The sequence below is a fragment of the Pristis pectinata genome, chromosome 7, assembly GCF_009764475.1.
Source record: "Pristis pectinata isolate sPriPec2 chromosome 7, sPriPec2.1.pri, whole genome shotgun sequence".
Lineage (NCBI taxonomy): Eukaryota > Metazoa > Chordata > Chondrichthyes > Rhinopristiformes > Pristidae > Pristis > Pristis pectinata.
The window spans coordinates 88003122-88025436 of NC_067411.1; the positions used below are offsets into that span (position 1 = coordinate 88003122).

At 39.7% G+C, this 22315-nt stretch overlaps 1 protein-coding gene across 1 annotated transcript in view; it reads right to left on the bottom strand.

The window, feature by feature from the left end:
- slc25a46 (solute carrier family 25 member 46) overlaps positions 1-19537 on the bottom strand; it is a 31899-nt gene extending 12362 nt beyond the window's left edge. Inside the window, exons 1-6 of the mRNA XM_052019604.1 lie at positions 19171-19537; positions 11428-11470; positions 10736-10793; positions 8943-9020; positions 3157-3257; positions 1925-1981 (exon numbers count right to left, since the gene is read on the bottom strand). Of these exons, the coding sequence (XP_051875564.1) occupies positions 1925-1981; positions 3157-3257; positions 8943-9020; positions 10736-10793; positions 11428-11470; positions 19171-19444 (611 nt within the window). The 5' untranslated portion in view covers positions 19445-19537. The remainder of the gene's footprint in view (positions 1-1924; positions 1982-3156; positions 3258-8942; positions 9021-10735; positions 10794-11427; positions 11471-19170) is intronic.
- Between the last annotated feature and the right edge of the window lie 2778 nt (positions 19538-22315).

Sequence of the window (22315 nt, forward strand, 5' to 3'; positions counted from 1 at the left end):
ATATATTCAAAGTCTATTCAGTGTCAGGAAAATAACATCTGGTAGTAATGAAACTAACAAAAGTAAAGATTGTTAAATCTGGAAAGTGATATTATTGAGATGGAGAAGAAAACAAGTAATTGAAAAAAGAGCAAATCCAGAATAAATCTATAATTAATCCACCACGATACAATAAGCTTTAAAGTGTTCTAAGGCAAATTTCAAACCTATAGAAACATCTTGTAGGTCCTACAAATTGAATAATTTATATACAGAGTGGGGGAAAAGTACCTTTGAATCAAGTGAACAAAAGATACAATGATACATCATTTGCCTTCCCAGACAGAAGAGCTACGATAGGCTGAACAACTTGTCAGTTCATCTTTCTGAATGAACAACAACAGTAAAGGACATCTGGGAATTAACATTCTGGGAGTGAATTAATAACCTTATTATACTTTTTATTTAATAAACCAATGTTAGTTATCAATTCCCATAACTCAGGACATTGCCAGTTGAAGTATCGGATAAATTGGCTCACCCATAGAAGACAGAAGGTGGTTGTAGATGGAGCATATTCAGTGACCAGTGGTGTTCCACAGGGATCTGGGACCGCTGCCCTTTGTGATTTTTATAAATGACTTGGATGAGGATGTGGAAGAGTGGGTTAATAAGTTTGCAGATGATACGAAGGTTGGTGGTGTTGTGGATAGTGTAGAAGTTCGCTGTAAGTTACAACAGGACATCGATAGGATGCAGAGCTGGGCTGAGAAGTGGCAGATGGAGTTCAACCTGGAAAAGTGTGAAGTGATACACTTTGGAAAATCAAATTTGAAGGCAGAATACAAGGTTAATGGCAGGACTCTTAGCAGTGTGGAGGAACAGAGGGGTCTTGGGATCCAGGTCCATAGATCCCTCAAGGTTGCCACACAGGTTGATAGGGTTGTTCAGAAGGAGTACGGTGTGTTGGCCTTCATTAGTCGAGGTATTGAGTTCAAGAGCCGCAAGGTAATGTTGCAGCTCTATAAAACTCTGGTTAGGAGACCACACTTGGAGTATTGTGTTCATTTCTGGTCGCCTCATTATAGGAAGGATGTGGAAGCTTTAGAGAGGGTGCAGGAGAGATTTACAAGGATGCTGCCTGGATTGGAGAGCATGTCTTATGAGAATAGGTTGAGTGAGCTGGGGCTTTGGAGCGAAGGAGGATGAGAGGTGACCTGATAGAGGTGTACAAGATGACAAGAGGGATAGATCAAGTGGACAGTCAGAGACATTTTCCCCAGGCAAAAATGGCTAACACGAGGGGGCATAATTTTCAGGTGATTGGAGGACTGGAGGAAGATATTGGGGGGGGGGGGCGGGGTGATGTCAGAGGCAAGTTTGGTTTTTATTTCTACACAGAGAGTGGTGGGTGCATGGAATGCACTGCTGGCAGAGGTGGTGGAGGCAGACACATTAGGGATATTTAAGAGACTCTTAGATAGGTATATGAATGATAGAAAAATGGACGGCTATGTGGGAGGAAGGGGTAAGCCAGATCTTAAAGCAGGATAAAATGTCAGGCACAACATCGTGGGCCGAAGGGTCTGTACTGTGCTCTAATGTTCTAAGTAGCAATTAAGCAATGCCATGTATGAAACCAAAATAAGCTGTACAAATATGAAAACTTGCCATATCTGGCTTAGCCCAGGTGGAACATAAAACAGAACAATGGAAGAACTCAGTTTGTGGAGGTAAAAGGTGCATCTCATGTTTCAGGTCAAGATCCTGTATCAGGACTGAATCCTTCCAGCATTGTTTTTCCTTCCAGATTCCAGCATCTGCAGTCTCATTTGCCTTCTTAGCCCAGGTGGAATTAACTTAGGCAAATGCCAAGGATGACCAAAATGATTGAGATATCAATAATTCCAGGAAATAAATGGCTCAAATTCTTGATGAAACTTACCCTTTGAGTACAAGATGCCCAGCAATTTGTTTTGGACTCCATTTATGTGAAACCTCTCTGTAATACAAAAAAAAGACATTGATGTACATATTAAATAAATTAAGATATGGCTATTGGGCAGAATAACACAGTAAATCAAAACTTCAGGCCAAAAACTGTGTTGAGAACTGAAAAAAATCAATAATTAGCTGCTAGTCTCTCCTAGATAATCTGAACACACTGCACATTTTTAAAACACGTGTTAATTTTTCAAGATCTGGGTACAGTAGTCAAGGCCAGCATTTATTGACTGTTTAACTTCCATCAATAAGCTACTCTTGAACTGCTACAGTCCTTCTACTAATGATATATTTCCATATGTCTCTAAGGAGTTTGTACGTTCTCCCCATGTCTGCGTGGGTTTCCTCTGGGTGTTCTGGTTTCCTCCCACATTCCAAAGACGTATGGGTTAGGAAGCTGCGGGCATGCTATGTTGGCACCAGAAGCGTGGCGACACTTGTGGGCTGCCCCCAGAACACTCTACACAAAAGGTGCATTTCACTGTGGGTTTTGATGTACGTGTGACTAATAAAGATATTTTATCTCATATCAGGATTGTGCAAAACTTGGCAGAGGAACCTGCAGGTGCTGGTATGCCTCCTGCCCTTGTCCTTCTTAGTGGTGGAGATTGCAGGTCGGGGGGGGGGGGGGGGTTGCGTGGGTGGGGTGCTATGAAGTACCCTGTACAATTAACTGCATCTTGTGAATGCTACATTCTGCAGCCACTGTGTGTTGTGGAAGGAATGAACGTTAAGGGTGATAGATATGGATGGGATGTCCATCAAGCGGGCGGCTTTGGTCTGGATTGGGTTAGGTCTCTGACCCGGTCTAATAAGCATAGTACTTATCTGGATAGTCCAGTCGAGTTTCTGGTCAGAGGTGATGCCAAGGACATTGTTGGTGGCGGACATCAACGTCAAAGGTAGGTGGTTATACTCTTATTGGAGATGGTCTTTGCCTGTCAGTTGCCATTTAAATGGCTCACTTGTGAAATTAACTCAAGCATTTTGTACCATTTCTCCAAATACTACTACTTATTTTAAATTCAATCCTCACCCCCAGAAACACTTCAGCAACATACTTCCTCCTTATGGTTTTATTCACAAAGTTTATCATGTTTAAAAAAAATTAGTTATAATTATTTGTCCATACAAATGGAAGCAGTTTTCAAATAGCACACAATTATGACCTACCTAGGAAGATGTGTGAATTCACTGATGATGCTTTCAGTGCCCAGAGCTATTCCTTGAACAATAAATGTACTTCCCATACCTTTCCATAATCCTTTTAGACCCTGCAAATGTGAAATATTGAATGCAACAGTCAAATAAGCAATTCTCAGAAATTTTATGAAATTTACTGTTTCTTAGATAAAAGGCTATACTTTCTTTACTGCTGCAAGATTTTGCTATCATTTGAGGGATGAGAGAGAGAAAAAAATGTCAGCTGAAACATCTCAGTCCTTACACCTTCAAGAATATAAACTATTTTGAAGCAGAACATATTGTACTTATAAACTTTTCAGCAATGTATATTGTACCAGTATTTGTAACCACCTAGAGTATGTAGAGTGTCAGTAGGGAAATCTGGTTTTGGTGGTCTCACATTTAGTTCATTTTCTTAATTCAGGGAATACTGAAGCAGAAAATGGAAGCTTTGGATTCCTCAGTTCAAAATGTTGATTATCACGGTGGGGAGACATAGCCTTGGAAAACAGTAACTGAGTAACAAGAAACAATCATGGCAAAAACAGCTTGGTATAAGCCAAGCATATTTCCATGAGGAGGAACAAGGCCATAAACAAAACTGGGATTCTATGGATGACAATGGAATTAGAGGTTAGAATAAAACAAAGCTTATGAAAAATATCAGATACAATATAAATTGAAAGCCAGGCAGGATATAGAGTGGGTATAGGAAAACTGATAACAGATGCATGGACATTGATGGAATATGAAAAATGGTTAGCAGGTCACATGAAAGAGAACTTAAAAAAATGCAAATAGTTACAAAAATAGTAGGGATTTTCAATCCCTATATAATGAAGAAATTAGGGAAAATTTCTTGTAGATTCAAATGACAGTGAATGAATACATTAACTTCTTTCTCTTTAGTGATGACAAAACCAACGTCAGAGTAGAGATAATGAATATGTTAAAATGCAAAAAGGCACTGAATTAGTAACATACAACTGTTATAGAACTCTGGTTAGGCCGCATCTGGAGTATTTCAATCGATTCTGGTTGCCTCATTATAGGAAGGATGTGGAGGTTTTGGAGAGGGTGCAGAAGAGGTTTACAAGGACGTTGCCTGGATTAGAGGGTGTGTGCTAAGAGGAGAGGTTGGACAAATTTGGGTTGTTTTCTCTGGAGCAGCAGAGGTTGAAGGGAAACCTGACAAGTTTATCAGATTATGAGAGGCATAGATAAGAATAGTCAGCCAGTATCTTTTTCCCAGGGTCGAAATGTCTAATACTAGAGAGCATGCATTTAAAATGAAGGGCTAGGTTCAAAGAAGACGTGCGGGGCAAGTTTTTGTTTTACACAGAGAGTGGTGTGTGCCTGGAATGCATTGCCAGGGGTGGTAGTGGAGGCAAAAACAACAGAGGCATTTAAGAGGCTCTTAGATGGGCACATGAATGTGCAGAGAATGGAGGGATATGGACATTGTGTAAACAGAAGGGATTAGTTTAGTTAGGCATTTAATTACTAGTTTTATTAGTTCGGCACAACATTTTGGCCCGAAGGCCCTGTTCCTGTACTGTACTGTTCGATGTTCTTAATGTGTTCCAGGTGGAGCACATCATAGATTGCTCAAGAAAACTAAGATGGAGATAGCGAAGTCTGACCACAATCCCCCAATCCTCATGAACACCGAAGTGACGATAATGAACTCGAAAGCTGTCAATGCTCAGTCTCCATCACAAAAGGGGAAAGAGGTTAAGTAGGGATTACAGTTAAGGACGAGTGGGTCCACAGGCTTCTCCTGAGCAAAGTTGCAAACTGTTCAATTACCACTCTCGCTAGAAAATGTGACCCTGTTTCTACAGCCACAAAGGGTATGGAGGACACTAGCCTGTTTATAATAACATCTTTCTGTTTAGCGTTACCAACTTGTTGTTCCAAACAGCGAAGTAAATTTGCCATAGATAAAAGAACTTTTGATGATTTTCAAAGAGAGTTGGGGAATCAAGGCCAATAAGCTTGTAAATGTTGAGCCTGGATAGGAGAAATGATCCATATTGTTCAGAGCTTTATTACTGATGTAGATTTTGGGTGCAATGTTGATATCCTGTGACTTGATGTTTATTCTTTATACCGGTTACCATGCTGTGATGTGTCCTGGGCTCTCTACTGAGAGAATCCAACTAACTCCTAACCCCTCTTTCTTTCCATCTTCTTTACTTTACTGCTTCTACTTGCAAACAACAAGTATCTGCTCAAATTCAGCTTTCCAAATCTTGGATTCCTCTAACAAAGCTGCCCTCTTTGATATTGCAATGAATCAATCTGAATATAGAAACTACAGTAGAAAATACAGAGAAGATCTCAACAATGGAGCAACTTCAGCAAAGATAAAATATTTAGATAGGTCAGCAGCTAACATTAAAAGGAGGATGTGTCTTTCAAATCACTTTGTTAAAAAGGCTTGGGTCAATAAGTTATCAAAAAAAAGATATTCTTGTAGGGGAAGTGAGCATGAGAATAAAGTAATAAATAGTTTGCATCAGCCTTGATAAACCAATGCTGTCAAAGTGGCAGCAATGGAGGCATTGATGCTATCAATATTGTACAGGATAAAAATAACTGAAGAACTGAAAAGGCCGGCTTTCCATAAACAAACTAGTCACTTGGTCCAGATGGAATGCATCCCAGGTTACTAATCTGGCCAAAATTTTCTAATCTTCCTTGTATATGGAGATAGTACTATGGGACTAGAGGACTGTAGACGTTAAACTCTTGCTTAAAAAAAATGGAAGGGGGTAATTTATAATTGGTTTAGTATTGTTACATGTATCGAGATACAGTGAAAACTTTGTTTTGTATGCCATCCATACAGATCATTTCTAAATGCAAGTAGATCGAGGAAATGCAAAGGAAAAAGCAATAACAGAATGCTAAGTCGTCATCTCAGACAAGGCAATCCAATGTCTGTGGTGGCTGGATGTTTCATACAATTTTGGACACTTTACGGTTTAGAAATGTTAAATCCCTGGAGAGCACACAGAGAAAGTTTACCGGAATGATACAAGGAATGAGGGAATTCAATTATGGGGAGAGACTGTAGAAGCTGGAATTGTTCTTGCATCAGAAATGTTGATGTGGAGACCTGATAAGATGTAAACAAAATTTTGGGGATCCTGAGCAAGTCAGGAGGAAGCGTTGGTAAATCGGTTAGTAACTCAAGGTCATTATTTTGAATGAACTGATAGTAAAGTTAGTGGAAAAATGAAGAGAAATTTTTTCATGCAGATGTTAAGATTTGGAATAGACTATTGGAAAGAGTGATGCAATCAGATTCGATGGGAACTTTTGAAAAGGCAACTGGATGTATACTTTTGAAATCTATAGGGCAGTGGATGACTGAAGGAGGTGGTAACCTGAGAATATCAAATTATAATCTGCTTTAAAATGATTCAAATCTACTTTGCAGAGCTAAAATAAAAGAATGTTGCTGATTAAATTGAAATTAAATACAAGTTTAAAATAACTGAGTTGACAGCAGGAATGCAAAACTAAAGAGAAAAGTAAGTAAGCTCGATTTTTGTAGTAAGTATGGCAAAGAGAGATATTTTTGAAGGCCTTAATTTGTTCTAAGTAACAAGTCAATGAAAGCAAAAAGAACATTTGGCCCTTTGAGCCTGTTCTACCATTTAATCTGATATGATCTTGGTCTAAAATCCACCTTCCTGTTTATTCCTCAACTCCCGAATATTTTGGCCCTTTCTCCAAATCATTGATCTGGGTTTGTAAATAGTTTGGTCCCAGTACTGATCCTCAAGGCAACCAATGAGTCACAGATTCCCAACCTGAAAATGATCCACTAACTCCAATTTGTTTTCTGATTGCTAGCCAATCTTCTATCCATGCTAATATATTAAACTAAAACTCCAATAACCTGGTACCCTCAGTTTGGTGGTATCTGACCAGCAGATTTTCCAGATTATTGGATATTATACCTGTTAATGCCCTGACATTATTATTTCACTTATTTTACAGATTACCCAGCAGTATAATAAATGTTTCAGTGAACCCAGTAAGTTTAAAAGGAGCACGGGCTTCAGGGCCCAAATGAGTTTAAAAGGAGCACAGCAGACAGGGCTTTGGTGAGTTTTCAAGTTTATGATGTAACGTACAATAAGCAATTCCTGCAGGTTCAGCAATACTAATGGCAGAAACTGATGGACTAGACCAGAATATACTCATTTGGTTATTGTTACTAATGAGCAAGCCAGATGCTGAATTATCAGAACAATCAGATACTGGATTATTGGAGTTTTATTGTACTGCTAATGTCATATGCTCATACCTTATTAAATGCCTTTCGGAAATCCAAATAGCACTGCATTCAATGGTCCCCTTCATCAACTGTGCTCATTGCATCCTTAAAGAGCTCCAATAGATTTGTCAAAAATGATTTCCCTTCCATAAAAGCATGTTGATTCTGCTCAAATGCCCTTCTACAAGTTTCGAAATAATGAATTCTAGTATTTGCTGAATAACGTAAAAGGAAAACTGGACTGTAGTTTCCTGATTTTTGTCTCCTTTCTTGAATTTAATTACATCTATACTAATCTGCTGATTTCCAGAATAAAGAGAATTTTGAAAGATCATATCCATTATCACCAGCCATTTATTTTAAGACCATCAGATCCAGGATACCAGTCAATCATTAGTTTTCATTGCAACTTTTCTCCAGTGATTGTTTTAAGTTTGTTCATTTTCTCTCTGGACTTTGTTATAATTGGTGTGCTTTTAGTATCTCTTATTGTGAAGATAGATACAAAATAATTGTTAAAAGCCTCACCCATTTCCTTATTTCCCCTTAATTCCTCAGTCTCTAAGGATCAAATCTTTACTTTAGCTATCCCCTTCTTTTTAATATGCTTCCAGAACCTATTACAAACTGTTTTTTTATATATTTCTTGCCAGATTACTCTCAAACTACTTTCATCTTTTTCTTTTTTAAATCATCCTTGGGTCATTTGTAAAACATTCCCAATCTTCTAGCCTATCACTAATCTTCACACCATTTCATGTCTTTTTTTATCTCCCTTAGTTAGCTATGGATAGATTGTCCTTCAGAGAATCATTATTCCTCAATGGAATATGCCTTTGTTGAGAATTAAGGAATATTTCATAAAATATCTGCTACAGCTTATCTCCATCTTGCCTTTTAGCTTATTTTCCCAGTCCACTTTAACTAACTACGCCTTCATTATCTTTGGTTGCTTTTATTTATGACATGTTTCTGATTTTATCTTCTCATTCTCAAACTGAATACATAATTCTATTACCTAACGATCACTCTTCCCCACAGAATCAGTTACTATGAGATTAATTAACCTTGACTCATTACACATAAGCAGGTCTAAAGAAAAACATGTCTCTTGGTTGGTTCCAGGAGGTATTTCAAAAGAAATTGCCCCAAAGATACCCTAAAAGGTTATCTATGCCAATTTGATATGCTTCATCTATAGGAAGATTGAAGTCACCCACAAAGTATTACAGTACCTTTATTTCATGCCCCCATTATTTCGTTATTTATATTCTTTCCTACACTGTACCTGTTGTTTGGGGACCAATTGACAACTTCCACCAGTGACTTTTTTTACTGCAGAAAATACCAGATCATATGGTTTGGGAATGTATAGCAGAAAAATAGAATGTAAAACATCATTTTTGGAGTGGAAGAAAATATGTGGGGAATTTTTAAAAATTGCATTTCTATTTGGTATAAGATAATTGTAACAGCCTACCTGTGTTTTGCTGAAATGGTACATAATATTAACAACGGTGAAAGGAGTAAGATGATAATATTTTGCATGATAATTGACCTAAAATAGAAAGTACAAGAGGTTAAAAATAATAATAAACTGCTTTCATACATAGCACACTCAAGATCATTATAATTGTATGTACAATTGAAACAATTTTAAAAATATCTCTTGCCACTCATTACAGATTTCATATGTTCACGTTCATAACGGTTCTTCAGATATTATGGATTTCCTAGAAACACTCAGTGGATCAGGTAGCATCTTTGGAAAAACAATTAACATGTCAGGTCGATGACTTTCATTAGACTAATTAGTTTCCAAGACATATTCCATTCAGAAATAAGGATTCTGAGAATGATAATTTATCCATGACTAACAAAGGTAGGCAAGAGTAGTGTTAAGTTGTTTCACTTTCTTTAGATACTGTCTGACCCGATGAACATCTACAGGTGTTTTCTCATTTTACTTCACGTCAAACAACTGCAGTTTCTTTGCTTTTCAACTGTAGGCTGCTGATTCTAACAGTTACAGGAAACCTTGGCTTACTTCTCATTCCCTAAGCCCAGAATGGGTATAAAGTAATAGTTAACAGAAGCTGGGAATTAAATTGATAAATTTCTTGTTTTGGTTAGAGCTACATCAGGTGGTGTCCTTATCATCTGACCATTGCAGAAACCTGATCACATGCCCCTCCAAACTATAATTACATCTACAAATGGTTTCAAAGTATAAATATACCCATCAAGCACCTCAAATAAACACCTTTTTTCAATTTTGCTCATTAATATCTTTGTGCCCTACATGAATACATGATTAATCTTTGGTGTTGACCATAGCACAAATTAAGAACTGTTCCCTCTAAGTTAAAGGGTATGAGTTCAAGTTCTATTCAGTCACTTGACTAAATGAACTGAGATTGGCAATTCGGTACTCCAATTTCAGTTTAGATGTTTTGCCTGACCCCTCAAAATGGCCATAAAAGACCATGCAACTTTTTTTTGAGCAAGAGTCCCGGTCAATACTTATCCTGTATTGCAAAAACATATCACCTAGCCTTCATGTCACTGTTTGCGGAACAGACAGCCATGGAACAGCCAGAATCCATGAAAGATACCATATAAAATGAAAGCCATTTTCAGTGGGACAACTCTTCTGTGGCCTCAAAAACAGAATCGCTTGTCACTTGACTGTGGCATGCTTTTTTTCCAACACCACCCCCCCACCCCCCCCAACCCAGTTTTGCCCCAGCATTGTCTTCCATTGAAAGCCAGCTCCCAGCACTTCAGCACAGCTGAAAACTGCAAGGGACTCAGAGTAGGAAGCCTTAATAGGAAGCCTTGACCTCTCAACATCACTGACAGCCAGTGAGTCTCCACCCTTCAGATTCACCAACCAAAGACGTCAATACAATTAGGCCACCGAATATTTATGGAATCACAAATATTCTGTAATACTTGGGATAAGCAAAGATGTCCAAGTATAATTTAACTTTAAATGAATAAACTCAGTTTAAATCATTAAAACTAAACTAAACAATAAAAAGTAACTGCTTTTCTCTCAGCAGTTAATTCTTCCATTCATTTAAATGGATCAGCTATGTTTATGCCATGAGGAGTCCAATGAATGACTCTGGAAAACAAGACTTCATTGGGGATACCTGGGCAAATCTTGGCACAAGCGGCAAGGCCAGGGAAGAAGATCTGCCCCATTATATTTCCTTTGATTTCAATAGGTTTTTGCTATTATGTTGACAACTTTACAAAACATCGTACCTGACATTGCCGCCGAAAAACAATACAGGGATGTGCCAAAACATTTTCTGTGAAGAGACTTTGAAAGATAATATAGAATTAGACAAAAATACAAAAAACAAAATATTTCACTAAAGCTGCAAATTTTCCAGCCAAAAGCAGGTAAGAATTTATATCAGCCTGAATCTCATTCTAAATAGCAGCAATTCAGAACTGAAGATTAGGGCTCCTGCCCATGCATAGTCAAATGACAAAGTCCTGCTCCTACTGACAGATTTGTATTGCCAAATCTATCAGCTTGTTGCACGTCAGCAAAATAGGTCAGACAAGAAGGAACTTGAAGACCATCAGTAATGATTCCAGTCCGGCAAGATCTGGCCCATCCAGAATTTATGCCGAAGTGCAGTTTAGATTTCATTCAAATGAACTAAAATAGAATTATTGTATAAAACATCATCCAAATTTAAAATGGATTTCAATGGTTTACATTATTCCTCTCTGCATCATGCCCTTGGCAATACACATTTCTGATACACAGTAGTTCTTCTCTCCAATTAATTAGTTTAATGAATCGGCTTTCCTTTGTAAAACTCATTAGACAATAACGTTCACAACAACTTCAAACAACCTTAGTCATCTTATGTGAAGCAACATGCTATCTTGATAGGCAATAACCCCAAAATTCCAGCAATTTAAAAGCATAAATACAGTACCTTGCAAGACCAATGCCAAATCCTGCAAATCTATTTAACTGATCTAGAACAAAACAAGATAAACAGTTACTATAAATTGTCTTTCAAAATGCATATTAAATACATTTACTTGTCCTTTCCCCATTCTCAGCTAGTTTTATTTCAGTATGGAATGAAACCACCATTAATACCCTGGGGTCTTTACTGATCAAAAACTGATACAGAAGAGCCTCATAATTACCTTATGCACACAAGCAGTTTAGAGGGATTATAAGGCATGGCTTACCTCCTGACCTCCCAGAGCCTTTCCATCATCTACAAGGCAAAAGTCAGGAGTGTGATGGAATAACCTCCATTTGTCCAGGAAACTGAAATTCCAACAGCTCAACACATTCAGGATAAACACTCACACTATCATCCAATTTTCCACTCTAAGCATTCACCCCTCTACCAGTGCTGCACTGGACGATATCTTTCATCAACAGCACCTCTCAAAGGAACACCACCTGCATGTTTCCTCCAAGCCCCACTATCTTGACTTGAAAAACAACCTTGTTGTTCCTTCTTTAACACTGGATGCAAATAGAGCAGTTCCCCACCCAACAGCACAGTGCAAGTATACTTGCCGCCCAAACTGCAGTGGCTGGAAGTGGTGGTTCAATAGTACCTTCTCAAAGACCACTGGGGCTGGGGCTGGGGCTGGGGCTGGGGCTGGGGCTGGGGCTGGGGCTGGGGCTGGGGCTGGGGCTGGGGCTGGGGCTGGGACTGGGACTGGGACTGGGACTGGGGCTGGGGCTGGGCTCACTTTCTGTAAGTAAGTGAAAAAAATCTCCTTTTGGAAATTTAATTACATTAACTTATTACCAATATCATTAATAAAAAAGAAAAAGAAATTGGAAACAGCCAACAGGCCAGACACCACCAATGCAGAAAAAATGTTCAAGTTTGAGGCCAAAAACATTTCATGAGGTTACCAAGATGCATAACCACATGAATTTCCCCTTCTACGCAATCCGAATTGAATATTTCTGAAACGTTCTGCTTTTATTTCAAAAATTCAGCTTCCACAGTACTTTGTTTCATCAAATCAAGAAAGAAATATTAATAGTATAAATATTAATTCAGTGTTCAACCATTTTAACAGTGTGACAGTATTCACAATACACTATGTAGCCACTTTACCTTCACCCTTTATACAATTAAATCTCAACTATCCTCCAATTTTTTTTCTTAGTTTGTATTTTACAAACCTTGACATTCATCGTCATTGAACCATGATGCAAGTTAGGGTGGCGTGGCTGCTGCCTCGCAATTCTAGTGCCAAGTTCAATCCTGACCTCCAGTGCTGTGTGCGGAATTTGCACATTCTCCCTGTTCCCCAGATGCTCTGGTTTCCTTCCAAGTCTCAAAGACATGCTGACTGGCAAGTTAATTGGGTAGTGTAAATTATTCCTGGTGTAGGTGGGTGGAAGATTGGAGTGGCACCAAAGATAAAGGGCTCTGGGGAAATAGATGGGGGATTGAGATTAATCTGGGACCCAACATCAACTAGATGGGGTGAATGGCCTCCTTTACCTTGACAGAAAATATGAACAAGAGATTATTCTTGATTGAAGTTGAAGGCTACAAAAGCAGTGACGTGCTAGGTAAACACTAAAAAAGATCTTCCCAGCACTCAAGAAAAATACACAATAAGAAGGTGGATTACCCTTTGTAGCAAATTTCTACCATGTTTATGCTGGTCAATAAAAAACTAATTCCACCATCCAGCACCTGGTACATACCCTGTAGGTCATGCCTCTTCAAATACACACTTAACTAGATTGAAAACATGATATGTGTTTTATCATTATTTCAGGCAGCAACTTATAAACTGCTAGCATCCTCAGTGGAATAAAAAGTCTTCTCATGCCTTTAATTCTTCTACCAATTGCTGTCAATCTATGTCCTTCAGTTTTGATCAATCTGCTAAACTAAATAGGTCCTTCATATTTATTATATTTAGGCCCCTTGTACTTCTATACACCTCCAAAGAAAATAACCCTGGCCTATCCAATCCAATAAATGGGTTCAATCCATAATCATCAGAATAGATTTTGATAAACATTTCTTATATGTGCATGAATCATTAAGCATAGTCATAAACTTGTCCAAATTTGTCTGCTGATATCACTGACAAACATGTTAATAATCTTATATGGCCACCCACTGAACCTTTGCATGACTGGCTGGCTTTTACCGATTCTTGACCCACTAACTCAAGAGTTCCCAGAACTCTGTCTTCTACAAATGTCAACTTTTCCACATTGGTGACCTAACAAACCTTGACACACAACTGCCATCTTGCTGCAGATTATACACCCTTAGCGATTAAAATCTTTTCAAGTGAATAGCTGAATTATTAAATTGTGATTCTTCTACAGTATTAAATGGGACAATGAAAATGGGTGTTTGTTTCAGCTGTGATACAGATTAAAACAGATAGAGCAACAGAAATCAAATGCTAGTTTACTGATAGCAGGACCAAATTTGTAATGGGTGCCAAATTTCTATAAAATTTTGGTTAAACATGCCCTGCTGAGGGTGCAGAAAAATTTACAATGATGATACCAGAATTGTGATGTCTATCATGGGAGCATAAAACAGCCTGGGTATTTTTTCCTCAAGGGAGGGAAGGCTGAGGGATGACTTGTAGCTTTTAAATATTTTGGTAAGAGCTAACACAGGGCTCAGCTCCCTTTGTGCATGAAAACAAATATCAGAAAAAGAATTAATATTGGAATTACTAAGAAATCAAACCAGCAAGGCAGAAAAGTTCTTAGCCCAGCACATTCTATGCAATCCCTTCAAGACATGGCCCAAGTAAGAGCCAACAATTTTCATTTTATCTTTTTGCTTTTCCATTACAAATTCTTGAACTCAGCCACTTGTTACCTTCAAAATGCTGTTTTCTTTTATTTCCACTTTCAGCTTCAACAATTCCATGTCTTAAAAGTTTGAACCCGATTAAATCCTTTCATGCCCTTCTACAACATCAAATTGTAACTGCTAATACCTCTATCATCTTTATTGTCCATTCTGTCAGTTTTTTCCCTCCTCTTTCCACTTTACTTATATTACACTCAGTGGTCTTTCAAGAAAATCTTCTGCCTGTTTATATCTACTTTTTTTTTGCCCTCTCCATCCACTACATTGAAATCGAGACTCCTAGCAATTTCCTCCTAACTGAAAAATTGACCCTGCCTTCATTAATTACATTAACTGTGATTTTTAAACCCAAAGCTAAATATCATCCCATCCTATTTTATATTTGAAACGTCATTAATCTTTTATAATTTTTTAATATAATGGGCCTACATCTCTTTGGTTTCCCAATTTAGGCTATACATCAGCACAAGATCATTTATGGAATCCTTCAGCCCACTGCAAATCTGCCAGCCATCAATCACCCATTTACATTCTCATTTTATTCTCCCCTTCCATCAACTTCCTGAGAATCTACCACTTGCATTCACACAATTTAGAGTGGCCAATTAACTTAGCAACCAGCACACTTTTGAGGGGTGGAGAGGAAACCCACATAAAATGTGCAATCTCCACACAGGTAGCACCAGAGGTCAGAACTAAACCCGTGTTGCTGGAGCTATGTGGCTCGACCACTGTGCTACTCCTGTGTGTTAAACACATGAAGCCCTTCACTTGTGTCATACAAAACACAAGTAACATCTCCACATTTAGGGTAATTTTAAGTTATTCTCAAAGTATCTTATCCTTTTATTAGCCTTGAGTTTTAGTTGTCAGTGTAGTAACTTGACTGTAATTGAACAAGAACCTTCCGTGAAAATTATCCCGCCTATGTCTAGCCACTTCATGATCATGGAGCACCTCCAGGTGTACAAAAGCCACCTTTCACTGCTAGGTTTCTGCCTCTGCCCAATTACATCATAACGCATGCAAAATATCTAGTCAATTCAATGTTACACCTTGCAGTTTATCAGAATATAGAGATTGGTTTATCAGATTAATGGGCTGAATCAAGTTGAATGGCAGCTGTGATTCCACATAGAACTGCCAGCTGTTTGGGATTTTGGCTCATCTAACCTCCTGTTCTTTCACTGAACTAACCAATCAGCCCAGTGGCATAGCACTGATGTACTGGAGAGAGGAAGAGGGTGTACTTTGTTTCCAGCTCCTCTGCTTTACATCAGGGCTGGTTAGGACATGGAGAGTGGGGAAAAAATGGTCAATGCAAGTAAGAGTTTGAATTATTTTATTTTACTTTATTTTAAGGCTGTTAACTAGTTGTTACTAATGGAAGGTGACTTTTTTTCCATTGAAAATATTTTAATTATATTTTTAAAAATGTTAAAGATAGATCTCTGTCAAACACAATTAAAACAATTCAACAACCCTCAACCGCCGTGAGCTATCATAAGGTATTGGGATGGTCTAGAGACAACTTCAGCAAAACACTACCCGAGGGCCAGTCACTTATAAGAACCCCTGGCATCTCGCAGGATACCTGTCAGATGCACGTGGTTTGCATCAGAAAAGTTCAAGTGAAAGAGGCCAGGACCAGCAAAATATGCTGCAGATGTAAGTGTGGTACTCCGAATAAATAGCATCAATGCTGACTCTGACATGATCCCCAGGCCCCCTTCATAAATAAATCCATGAACCACTGAAGCAAGGCACATCTATTCATTTAAAACATTTCTGCCAACTTGAGTAAGGGATGTGAGGCACAACTGAGACACTGGAATAAGGGACAGCTGAAGAAACCTTTTGGTAAAGTAGGAAGTTGTAGATACACAGCATTCCACAGCTTCCCTTAAGTCCCCTAATTAATCTCCATATAAAAATGACACAATCTTGTTAGGAACTTAGACCATTGACACCAATCATAAGATGCATCATTGCTTGCTTCAGAAATTCAGCAATGGACTGGTTAGGTGGGCACAAAAACAGCAAATAGAATTAATTTGCTCAGTTAATGCATTTGGGGAGGGTAAATAAAGGTGAGACAATACAGGCAAAATGATACGGTTATTGTGCTACAGGAAGGATGTGATCACAGAAAATTTACAACACAGACCACCCTTCATCCCATAATGCTACAGTAGGTATACAATTTTGCCAAGGAGATCTGGAAATAGATGAAGTGGCTTTCGTCGAGGTTCATCCTGAACCACAGTGTCTCCGGGGAACAGAGATCAACAGCAACTGGTGCTGGAAGATTAACAGCTTAGTAAATCTTGCTGGTCTTCCACTTAAAGGAGTTGTCCACTATTTGAGGGAGAAAGAAAACAGAACCATAGAGCAATTAGACTAACATCAGTAGTAGTAGGGAAAGTGCTGCAATCTTTTATTAGGGAAGTGACAATAGGGCACTTAGAAACTACTAATGATAATGGATTTATGAAAGAGAAATCTTGTTTGACAGATCTGTTAGTCTTCAAGGTCATAACTTGCAGAATATGAAAGAGAAATCTTGTTTGACAGATCTGTTAGTCTTCAAGGTCATAACTTGCAGAATAGAAAAGTGATGTAACGTATTCGGTCTTTCAGAAGGCATTCAGTAAGGTGCCACACAAGAAATTATTAAACACAATTAGAGCACATATTTTTCAGGGTAATAAGCTGGCCTGGATGGAACAAACAAAAGGCTGGAAAAACGCAGAAGGTCCAGCATCTGTGAGGCAAAAGGTGTAGGTTCACAATTTGTGTTGAGACACGGCATCAGGACTGAGAAGGAACAGGGAAGATTGCTAGACTATAGCAGTACAAGATGGAGGGTGGGGATGGTGGGATAGACGCTGGTAGGTGATAGGTGGAAACAGATGGAGAGGAGATGATGGGCAAATGGAACCAGGTGGGGTGAAGAGGATGGGAAAGGTGAACCAAAGCAGAAGCAAAACTATGTGGATAGGAGAGTGTGTGGGGAAGGAGAGCACTATGGTTGTGGTTTACCTGAAATTAGAGAATTCAATGTTCATACCATTGGACTGCAAACTACCCAAGTGGAATTTAAGATGTGGTTTTTCCAATCTGTATTTGGCCTATCCATAGTAATGGAGAAGGCAGAGGACAGACAGATTGGTGTGGGAATCTGAAGGATAGTTAAAATGACAATGCAACTGGAAGCTCAAGATGGCTGTTGAGGACAGAGCACAGGTCCTCTACAAAACTGTGGCCTAGTCTATGCTTGGCCTGGATGGGTGATTGGTTAACTGGCAGAAAGCAGGAATAACTGGTCATTTTTGGATGGTAGGCTGTGGTTAATTGGATGTCACAGAGATTAGTGCTGGGGCCCCAGCTTTTCACAATCTATATCAATGAACTGAGTTTGATGATATTAGGTTATATGGCTATGTGGGATGTGAGGATGATAAAAGAGAAGCTTCATAGGAATATAGACAGTTTAAGTGAATGGGCAAGGATGTGACTTATGGAATATAATGCAGAAAAGTACAAGATCATCCATTTTAGAATAAAAAGGTGGGATGTTTATTAAAAAAAATGAAAAATTGAAAGGGGTTGCAATTCAGAAACACCTAGGTACCCTTGTACATAAATGGCTTATTGACTTGAGCCTCCATAGCCAACTTGGAAGGAGAATTCCAAAGACTCAGCTCTCTGGGTGAAGAAGTTTCTTCTCATCTCTGCCTTGAATGACAGGCCCCTTATTTTACACTGGATTTTGATACTTCAGTTGAAGTAACACCATCCCTATATCTACTCTTTAAAGCCCCTTAAGAATTTTGTATGCTTCAATAAGATAATCTCTCATTCTCCTAAACTCAGTCTGTTGGCTTAATCACTCCCAATATGACAAATCCTTCATCCCAGGAGTCAATCTGCTGAACTTTCATTGCATTCCCTTTATTACAGGTTTACCCTTCCTTGGGTAGGAAACACCAATGAACAACATTCCAGCTGAGTTCTAACAAGGAGGAAGGTGTTTGCACTCTTACTGTCATTTATTCTTAAAGCCAACATACAAATTGCTAATTGCTTACTGTATCTGGAAATTAACTTTTAGAGGAGACAGAAGCCAGCTAAGGATGAAGTATTTGACAGCTTGAAGTACTATGCAGGGCAGAATGCAATGTCATTGCAGGGAATTCCCTGGTTTCTCAAAACATGAAAGTGAAAGAGGGCTAGGACATTCACCTAGGATAGTGGGATCAGTCATGTCAATAACTGCATATAGTTAAAAATTGATGAGGAATACTACACACTAAATTGGAAAGAAATTTTTGATTTTGATGAGGGCCATTTCAGTGAGGTCACGGATGGTGAAATCTGCCTGGCTCAATGACAATCAAAGTTTCTTATTGGACGCTCAAGTTCTACAATGTTATTATAAGTGTAAGAGAAGCGAAATGACTGTAGACCTAGAGTTGGCTAATAACAAATCTGTTAAAAAAAATGACATTAATGCAACCACTAGCGTTGGCTCTGAAATAAATAGGATTTTGACTTTAGGTTGACAAACTTGCTGTTTAGGAGCCCAATTTAGACCTTGGAAGTCACTGAAAATTAAAGCGATGAGCCAGGTGCCAGCAGATGCAGAGCTCCGGTCCAGTCCCCTCTGCCACACGCCGAGCTGACAAGCAGCCGGCATCAACTGCAAGAGCCGAACCTGCGCTGTCAGGCGCTTCGACCGGTAGCTCCGGCTGCAGGCACTCGGCCCACGCCGCCTGGGAGCCGAGCGACCGGTTGACTTTGGGGTTTATTTTTTGTGTGTTTTAAAATACTCGCCAGTGGATCCCGCCGCGTTTTCCGGGGCAGCCGCCCCCGCAGTGCCGGCTGCGGCCGGGACCGGGACCGGGCCCGGGCCCGGGGGTGGGGTGGCCGACGCCGCTCTCTCTCCCCAAGGCCCGGCTGCCGGTGCCCGGAACCGGCTCTCCGTTATCCAAGGGTCACTGCAGTCCCATGACCTTGTTGAGGTCGCGTATCCACCCGCCGCCGGCACATCCTCACAACCTCGGCTGCTCAGCCCCTCGTTAAAGTCTTGCGGCCGCCGCGGATACATCGGAGCCGAGAAGGTGGAAATGAAAGGGGGAGCGTCGGCGGAGCAGTGAGCGACGCCCCCAACATCAGGAAGTTACCTCACACCGGATACAACGCTCGGCGCCCTGAATTCTGGGGATTGTAGTCCATCAGCTGGAGCCATATTTTCCCTCATTCCTGTGGCCCCCTCACCACCTGCCCTCTACTTCCTTCCTATTCCCCACCTCCCCTTTATTCCGTGGTCTACTCTCCTCTCCTAGTGGATTCCTCCTTCTTCAGCCCCCCTGCCTCTCCCACCCATCACCTCCCAGCTTCTCGCATCATTCCCCTCCCACGCCCACCTACCTTCCCCCTTCTCACCTGGACTCACCTGCCACCTTGTGCTCCCTTTTTATTCTGACTTCTGCCCTCTTCCCTTCCAGCTCTGATGAAGGGTCTTGACCCCCCCCCCCCCCCATAGATGCTGCCTGACCTGCTGAATTCCTCCAGCTTTTTGTGTGCGTAGCTGGACCTGGGAGCAGGAATACTTTACCCATCCAGCTGTAAAATCAGGCTGGTTCAAATTTGTAATTTACTTTGATGCACATCTATTTGCTGATAATACCTTAGAAATTGGGTGTTTGCCACCATCTTGTCTAAACTCTGCCTTTGGTGTGGTGTACATGGACCTTTGATAGCGTTCCTCATTGGAAACTGGTCCAAAAGGTTAGAACTCATTGGATCCAGGGCAGGTTGTCGAATAGGATCCAAGGTTGGTTTGGAAATAGGAGGCTGAGGGTGATGGTGGAAGGTTGTTTTTAATGACCTGAAAACCTGTGACCAATGGTGTACCACAGGGATCGGTACTGGGGCCCCTTACTGTTTGGCATATGTTAATGATTAGGATGTAAATGTAGGAGGTACAATATGTTAGTTTGCAAATGACATGAAAATTAGTGCTGTTGTTGGTAGTGAGGAGGGTAGTCATGGGCTACAGGACAATATTGATCGGTTAGTAAGATGGGGAAAGGAATAGCGGATGGAATTTACTCCCAATAAGCAATGCATTTTCAGAGGTCTTCATTAGCTGGAACATGAAGAAAAAAAAAAGCAGTGAGGTTACATACAACTTTATAAAGTGTTGGTTAGTTCACAACTGAAGCACCATGTGCAGTTTTGGTCACCATGCTAGGGGAAAGGACAATCATATTGGACCAGGTGCAGAGGAAATTCATTAAAATGTTACCCCAAATGAAGAGTTTGTTATGAGAGACTGCAATAGGCTGGGTTTGTTTTCACATGGAGCGAGAGGATTGTGAATGATAGAATCAGAGTGGATTGTAAGAATCTTTTTCCATATAGCAGAGGTGTATGTATATATATATATATTTTTAAAAAGGTCTTAGTTTAAGGTGGGGGTGGGAAGGTTTGGAAGCAATCGGAGGAAGAATTAGTTCAATGGTTGGAATCTGGAATGCACTGCTTGAGGAATTAATATTCAAAGACTCATGACATTTAACAACAATCTAGATAATCACTTGAGGTGGAGCCTACTTGTTATTTGTACATACATTTCCTGGCTGTAACTCAAGCAAAGCAGACTGCTGCAAGCAGTGTTTCTTCTTGGTTCCTCCAGCTCATTTGATCCAGCTTCATAGCATGGAAAAGCATCCAGTCCCAAGGTTTATACTCAAGAGAATGGAATTGCTAAATTGGCTAATAGACAGTTCTCCAAATCATGTGCTGGGAAGGAATAAACAGTTTGGCTTATTGAAGCCACCAGCATATTACCACTCTTGACTTTAAGAAAGAGGGAGTCCTGGACCCCACTGCACAGTACTGGAAAAGCAACTATTCATCATGGATCATTAATATATTTAACATTCTGTAGCTAAGGAACAAAACAACACAACACAATTGCTATCAAGTTCTCATACAGAAGTGATTAGAGATAGAACAGTACAGCATAGGAACAAAAGCTTTGGTCCATGGTATCTGTGCCAACCATGATGTCAATTTAAACTAATCCCATATGCCTCTATATGGTTTACATTCCTCCATTTCCCTGCCTTGTCATGTGTCCATCCAAATGCCTCTTAAATGTTATTATATCTGCTTACCCCTGGCAGAAGATTTTAGACATCTGCTACTGGATCAAAAAAAACTTGCCTCAAGTCCGCTTTAAATTCTGCTCCTCTCACCTTAAACCTATGCCCTCTAGTATTTGATATTCCCACCCCGGGAAAAAGACACTCACCATTTACCACATCTATGCTTCTTAATGTTGAGACACTTCTGTCAGGGCACCTCTCAGCCTCCAAAGACAACAATCCAAATTTGTCTAGCTTCTCCTTATAGCTAATACTCTCTAATCCAGGCACATCTTGGTGAACAACTTCTGCTTCCTCCAAAGCCTCCACATCCTTAATATAATGCAGCAACCAGAACTGCATACAATACTCCAAATGTAGCCTAACATTTTGGTTATCCAGCTGCAACATGACTTCCTGACTTTTATATTCCACACTCTGACCAGTGAAGGCAAGTATTTCATACAGCTTCTTTACTTCCCTATCTACTTGCATTGCCACCTTCAGGGAATTATGGACTTGCAGCCCAAGATCCTTCTGTACATCATGACACAGGTTTATCTCTCCAAGTCTCTACATTCAATTATTGTTCTATCCACACCAGCCTCATCCTAAATTCCCTCATCATATATACCCCTCTAACTGGTGCTTACTTATTCTTTTACAAGCAGATAACTGATGATAATTTGCCACTTTAAGCAATCAACCAATTATCTCCATTAGACAATTGCTCAGTCTTAAACAAATAGCTGACCATTTTTAATTCATCAGCCTTGACAAGATCTGTATTAACTACTTTATGCAGATATTTACTGTTAAAGTGG